Below are 7,500 nucleotides of genomic sequence, written 5' to 3' on the forward strand. Positions count from 1 at the left end.
GTGTGTGTGTTTGCGCACCATGTTGTACAATTAGAGATGACAGCCCATCTGTTGCCTTGTACAGTGTGTGTTAAACACCCTGTTGTCCTGAATCACTGGTCAGTTTCTGACCACAGGACCACTGGTAACTGGTGAGTGGATATTTTTGGGTGGCAGACAACTCTTAACCCAGCAGTGACACTGACATGTGTAAAAACAGAACAGTGCCTTATACACTCATACCAGCGTGACACCCACTACCATGTCACTACCATGTCAGGGTCACTGCTGTGTTGAGGATGGTCTGCCACCCAAACAATGTCCAGTCAACAGCAGTACTATGGTCAGAAGCTGACCACTGATTAATGGGCAACAGGGTAGTGTGCGGCTGACAAACTGCATGGCAACAGACAGGCTGCAGTCTGTTACCTGTACACCTATGCAGTGTACCTATAAGGTAACTAAAAAATGGACAGTGAGTGTAGTTCCAAAGGTAGCTTTTCAGTTTGAAAACATCTGTGTGTGTGTGTGTGTGTGATGACTGTGTGTATGTATGTATGTGTGTGTGTGTGTGTGTGGGAATATGTGTATGTATGTGTGTGCGTGCGTGTGTGTGTGTGCGCGTGTGTGTGTTAATGAAAATCTTCTTTTTGTTCTCAGAATACTCAGAGACCTCCCAGGCACCAGAGAAGAAGAAGAGCGTTTATCAAATGGCACTTAGTATGAGAGAGCCCTCTTCCTCACATTCCCTCCTCCTCTTTTATATTCCAATATCTCAATAAGAAAAAAGACACTGTGCAACTACAGTATGGGGAGTATGACCTTTGTCTTTCTCTCTCTCTCTCTCTCTCTCTCTCTCTCTCTCACACACACACACACACACACACACACATACACACACACACACATACACACACACACACATACACACACACACACACACACACACACACACACACACAGATAAGCTGGATGAAATTCTGGCTGCTGCTCAGCAGACAATCAGCACTTCGGAGACTCAGGGTCACCGGGGTCACGGCGGCAGGAGGGACCGAAACAAGGGCTTTTACTCTAACGAGGTACCGCACCTGTCAGCACAATGACGCCACCTCTCAACAGGTGCCACGACCCCTCGCCGCAGGGGGCGGGGCAGAGGGTGAAGCCCTCCGTCACTGTAGCTAACCGTCAGTGCAGTGTTAGGTTAGTCCAGCTAGTGGAATTTTTAGATAGAAACAGGTGGGTGAGATTCAACTGTTTTGTCACCTGGATGCCTTGCAGGATTCCTACATCAGATTTTAAATCATTTTAGCAGCTCTGAACTGGGATCTAATGAGGTTTTACTCCTTAACTGGAAAGGCTGAAGAGGTGACATTGTGGTTTTTAACGGTACTAAATTGGTTATCCATTTGAATTCGATAGAAACCATCCCGTACCACTTCGGTCCCAGTACCGACAGCCTAATGAATTTCCCAGTGGTGCTGGTTTTCTGTGTAGTCCTGAACCAACACATCAAAGGTTTGGCAAACAGAGCAGTGCTGGGATTGTGTTTTCTGAATGAACTGGGATGTACCATAAATTAACAGACAAAACGGTCCATTGAGTGGCACTTGTTTACATTAGGACGTCTCGATTTCTTGACTTCTTGTTTTCATGTTGACCAAAGTAAAGTCTCTCACCTTTTTTTTTTTTGTGCTTTGCCCAATCAGCAGCAGAGCTTCGACCAGTCGGGCATTGGCATGATGTCACCAGGGTCCGGGTATGGTTATAACCACGCCCAGTTTTCGTCAGGCCACCACTCCCAGCACGGTTTGGTTCTGCGGCAAAAATCCATCGGTGAGGCCAGTCACCGCCAACCGCTTAAACAGCTGAACAAAACCAAATACAGTGTTTATACATTTATATGCTTGATGCTTTATATAATCAAATCCGTGTACAAGCTGCAGAGTTCTGTAGGACGATCTGGACGACCCTCCTACCATTTCGCTGATTTTGGTATTTTTCCCGCAGGTGTGGCAGATGAAGAGAGGGGCCATTTACACCCCCCCACGATGAAACTATCCCGCAGTCTCTCGGTACCAGGGCCGGAGGACATACCCCCCCCTCCTGAAACCTCTGCCCCAGAGCCCCCCCACTCCGCTGGGCCACAGAGCGGCAGGAGGGGCGAGTTATCTCATCCTAACCCTGCTCATATACCACCTGTACAATACCTGCCCCAGAGTCAAACACAGCACAGAGTGCCACCTACTCGCAGAGTAAGCACTGGATTGATCAGTTCATTGGTTCCTTGACCGACTGATTGATTGATTGACTGACTGATTCATTCATTCATTGGTATGTGGATAGATAGGTAAATAGATAGATAGATAGATAGATAGATAGATAGATGGATAGATAGATGGATAGATAGATGGATAGATAGACAGATAGATAGATAGATAGATAGATAGATAGATAGATAGATAGATAGACTGATAATTGCTCATTTTTTCTGCTGGTAATTTGCACTACAGCAACTGAATACTAAAGGTTTACAACTTTCCTTTTCAGGTGGAACCAGAAACCATACGAAGAGGAGGAGCCAAGATGGGTGGACTGAGGCGGGGCTATAGTAGTGCCACACCCCCCTCCAACATGGTGACTAAGCAGCCAGCTCAGCACGTCCAGGTTCCAGCCGTCGCCAAGTCAGCCGCACGACGAGGGGGCAAGGGACCGCTAATGAAACAACCCAAAGTGGAAGAGGGTGGCGGGAGACCCCAAAGAGGTGGCGGCCAGGTTGAAAAGAGTTCCATTCCCATTCCAACCATTATAGTCAAGGCCCCTTCCACCAGCAGCTCTGGGCGTAGCAGTCAAGGGAGCAGCGTGGAGGCTGAGCTCCCTCCTGATCTAGATGAGGACGTTGAACCCACTAGCCCCGTGACTCCAACCCCTCCTGCCCCTGTCCAATCATCGTCCAGTCGCACGCTGGAACGGGAGGAGCAGGAGCAGATGCCACCGAGTGGCGGCACCACTGGCTCGACAGCGCGCCGCGAACGAGAGCGATACCGTGATTCCCGGAGGAAGAGCACCTCCTTCTACTACTCCTCGGAGGAGGACATGTTAGAGGACTCAACGCCTCTCCAGCCCCAGCATGAAAGCCCAACACCCCGACTCCGTCCGTCCAAATCTATCGACGAGGGCCTTTTCTCTGGCGAAGCCTTGACCCCTCAGGGTCGTAGTATGCCCCCTGCTTTCGGCCTGCCACAGTATGCCACACCCCTGCCTCCGTCTGCTCCCTCCTCTCACCATGGTGCCACCACCTTCATCCACCCACTGACAGGAAAAGTTCTGGACCCTTCCTCGCCATTGGGCTTGGCCCTGGCAGCCCGGGAAAGGGCCCTAAAGGATGACAGAAGAACCCGGCGCGAAGAGAGACATTTCGGCCGACAGCTGTCAAGTGTTGGGGCTTTTCCCTCTACGGTCTCCGCCCCAAATCCTCCACACATTATCCCTCCAACTTCGTATATGTATCAGTCACAGCCTACGCACTATCTGACCGGCACCTCCCCCACGTCTACCGGTCCCACCTCCTTGAGCCGCCCTCAGTCTCCACGGATGATTCGATTGGCCGGAAGCGGGGTGGGAAGCGGAGACTGGGGGGGAGAGATGGGAGATAAGGAAGGGGGAGGGATCAGAGAGGTTCCAAGAGTGCGTTTTTCCGAAGAAAAAGCCAATCAGTATCAGCCGCAGTACCCACGCGAGAGGGACAGGGATGGGTACGGGAGACCCCTCCCTCAGCCCCCACCTCGGCGGCCCTCTTTCCTCCGCATGGAGAGTGATGCAAGTGCTACTGTTACGGGGTACACAAGCAGCCAAATCCATCCAGTCCACGCACAAGCCACCCCTACGGGACAAATCCAACTACAGGAGGTGAGTCACGGAGGAGACCGAATGGGAGAGAGAAGAATGGAGAGAGTCGGAGAGAGAGGGGGAGAAAGACAAGAGAGAGGTGGAGAGAGGAGTGGAGAAGAAGCGAGTGATGGAGGAGTTGGACTCATGGTCCTCCCCCCGCCTGCACCATCGGTAGATGTGGAGGATGAGTTTGTGTTTGTCGATCCGCTACCTCCTCCTATACAGTTTGCTAACGGCATGCAGAGTGCAACAGGGTACAATCAACAGCAACAAAATCAACAACACCACCAACAACAACACCACCAACAACAACAGCAACAACAACAACAACAACAACAACAACAACAACAGCAGTCCCAGCCCGAGTCGCTGCCAGACACATCTGAGCTCCAGGATGCTGAGCAGCAGTTTCATCCAGCCGCTGTTGTTCATCCCTACCTTTTTCCTCCTTCTCCTCTAATTCCCCCTCCCCAGCTTTGTCCAAGACAACCCTCCTCCCTCCCCTCCAACCCTCCGTTGCCCCCAAACAATCCTCAGCCCCCTCTGCCTTCTCCTCAGGCTGGTGATTCAGCTGCGTCCAGTTTGACTTCATATGACAGCGAGGTGGCCAACCTCACCCAGTCTGCTCTGTCTCCATCTCTCCCTTCACCTCAGTCCTTTCCTCCATCTACTTCTCCGTCTGCCCCGCCCTCTTCGTCAGTCCCCGCCTCCTCCCTGCATAGGCCACTCCCGCTGTTCTACCCGCCACAAGACCGAGGCAACGCCGCCCTCACTTACGCTACCATGACGACTGCCGCCGCCACTGCCACAGCGACTGCTGCCGTGGTGACGGTCACCATGACAACGCCGTCGGCGACCGCCTCGGTGGCCACCGTGAACCAGCTGCCACCCACCGGCAAGAGCAGGGATTGGCAGGAGGCGGTTGTGGATTCTGGGATAGAGGAGCTTGACAGTCACAGCAGCAGCGACCATCACCTGGACAATCTCGGAGATAGAGAAACAGAGAGAGATGGACTAAAAGAAGGAGTAAGAGCGGGAGGAAGAGAAGGAGGAAAAGGAGTGCGGGACAGGAGGCCGAGCGGAGACGTGAGGGACGGGGGGAAAGCCGAGAGACGCGTGTCTCTCGACTCCTCCCTTCCTCACGTGGGGAAACAAACTATCAAGACGCTGAATGACACGCAGATAAAACCAAACGCGCGGCAACAGACCAAAGCGGAACCCTCTGTACGCGTCAAACCACACGTCCCTAACGCTCAACCCGCGCACCCCACACAGGTTCGAACGCACTCACAAGGCGAGAGCGTACGCGTGGTGCCGACTCTGCAGCGACAGACCAGTGCCGCTCCCACCTTCCACAGACAAAAGGAAGAGGAGGTGGAGAGAGATGGAGTGACCAGGGGAGGAGGTCTGGAAATAGCTGCGAGGCCTCCGATGCTATTGGACCGACGGCTGAACTCTCCGCTCTCCAGTGTGAAAGCCAGCATCATTAATGAACTGAGCAGCAAACTCCAACAGATGGGCAGCTGGCACGGTCAAAGTTCACCCATTTCACCCAGGTCAGGGACCATCTTCAATTTCTTCTCCATCTTCAATTTCTACTCCATCTTCAATTTCTACTCCATTTCTTGCCTGGTTTTTTTTTTTTTTTCTTCTTCTTCTTTTTTGGTTAAACAGTACTCAGTGCTAGGTTCACACCAGTTCTGTCGTAAAGACCTCTATTAAAGACCAGGTGTGGAAAAAGTAAAAGTATTCTTTCTAAAAAAAAAAGTACTCTGAGTTAAACTGACAACCATTTTTGTAAATTGTAAATAAGTGTCTATTGACTCTTAAGTATTTTTCAGGAGGGATAGATTAACTTTACTTAGAGTAGTTTAGTAGAGTAATACTTCTACTTTTACCTTTTTTGCCCCTGCTAAAGACAATCATGGTTTTGCTTCACACTTAAACTTTAACCAGTATTTTTGTTCAAGTTTAATTTATCATTAATTCAATGAAAATGAATTGTGTCCTTCATTTGACCCCTAAAGATATACAAACATGTGGGTCACATGACATATAAGGGAAAATGACAATGACTGAGCCTTGGGGAACCTCATCTCTACAACTCTGTCCTGTTTAAGAGACGCTTGTTTCTCAGGACAAGTCTGAGCTTGGTAGAGTCCCTGGCAAGGTCTACAAATGTTTTCTGTGCCTGTGACATAAAGTGAAGTGGGAAGGTGTAAGAAATACTAGTGTAACTCGTTCTGTAAATGCAAAAAACTAGTTTAACTGATTTCATGATGAATCAGGTCAAAAGGTTAACGCAGTTCATTAAGTGAATAATGATGATAAGCTGCTGCTATTGTGTGTGAGTGTGTGTGTGTGTGTGTGCTCATTTGTGTTTGCGTGTGACTGTGTGCGCATGCATCTCAGTGTTTTGCCATAAATTTACGGCTGTCTGTTAACGCCGCTGTAATTGTTATCCTGCCCTTTCAGATTTGCAGATGAAGGGTCCATGTCAATCATGAGTGGACCCGCTGGTCGTTCTCCATCGCCACTTCTCTCTGCTGCCGCTCAGCCTCTCCAACGCGCTATGTCCCCAACCATGGCTGCTAATCCTTTACCGCCCAGTCCCCTAACGCCAACGCTACAGCCAAACCCCTTAGCGTCCTCCCCCTTAACACCCAGCTTGATGCCAAACCAGTTGCAGGGAATGCCGTTAACGCCGAATTTAACCCCAACGCCGATCGCCCTGGCCCAGCCGTCCGCTCCTCAACCTCTCTTTCCCAACTGGACTCCTTCTGCGTCTCCTCTGTCCTTCTCTCATCCCCCTCTCTCTCCTCCCTCCGTCCCTCACACCCCCCTTTCTCCTCTCTCCCTGGCGCACCCTCCTCTCTCTCCTCCTTCTCTACCTCATCCCATCTCTCCTCTCTCTCTCTCCCATCCCCCGCTTTCTCCTTCCTCTGTGGTTCACCCACCCCACTCTCCATCCTACTCTCCTTACCCCACCTCTCCGAAGCACCGTTCCAAGTACAGAGGGAAGGCTCTGGAGTTCCAGTTTCATTCCGGGTCGGAATCGCGACGTTCCGAATCCCACCACCCACAGCGGCGGCGTGCTCCGAGCCCGCTCATATCCTGTTCGGATCGTCCGCATCCGGGGCCTCCGCGACCTTCCTCTTTGCCTCTCTTCCCCTCGTCCTCCCTCTATAGCGGCCATTTTGACTTTCAAGCCCCTCCTCTAACGCCTCCATCCGCCACTCTTCCGTTATCTGATCACTTCTTCCCGCAGACCCCGCCTCCTTTTCCTCCCGCATCCGCAGCCCCTCCCTCTAACCCTCTCCTGGTCTCCCGCTCTCTTTCCCCCACCCACTTCCTGTCGGGAGGCTCCTCCCCTTCCTGTATGAGTTATCCGCCCGTCACCCCTCCTCCCCCCAATAGGCCGTTCGCTTCAAAACCTCTTCCCTATTGGAGCAAGTACGACGTCGCTGACTGGCTGACGTACCTGAACCTGGCAGAGCACCGCGAGCGTTTCCTTGACAACGAGATTGACGGGTCTCACCTTCCCTCGCTCACAAAGGAAGACTTCCTGGACCTGGGTGTCAGCAGGGTGGGACATCGCATGAACATCGAACGAGCCCTCAAGAGACTTACAGA

At 51.6% G+C, this 7,500-nt stretch overlaps 1 protein-coding gene across 1 annotated transcript in view; it reads left to right on the top strand.

Moving 5' to 3' along the window:
* The window catches only part of LOC115808765 (SH3 and multiple ankyrin repeat domains protein 1), a 41,848-nt gene that overhangs the window by 34,341 nt on the left and 7 nt on the right, over window positions 1-7,500 (top strand). Inside the window, 9 exon segments of the mRNA XM_030770225.1 lie at window positions 640-699; window positions 943-1,058; window positions 1,689-1,812; window positions 1,987-2,231; window positions 2,527-3,799; window positions 4,004-4,121; window positions 4,353-5,423; window positions 6,343-6,651; window positions 6,805-7,500. The exon segment at window positions 6,805-7,500 is cut by the window's right edge and continues 7 nt beyond it. Of these exon segments, the coding sequence (XP_030626085.1) occupies window positions 640-699; window positions 943-1,058; window positions 1,689-1,812; window positions 1,987-2,231; window positions 2,527-3,799; window positions 4,004-4,121; window positions 4,353-5,423; window positions 6,343-6,651; window positions 6,805-7,500 (4,012 nt within the window).

Source organism: Chanos chanos, chromosome 3 (genome assembly GCF_902362185.1).
Source record: "Chanos chanos chromosome 3, fChaCha1.1, whole genome shotgun sequence".
Classification (NCBI taxonomy): Eukaryota; Metazoa; Chordata; class Actinopteri; order Gonorynchiformes; family Chanidae; genus Chanos; species Chanos chanos.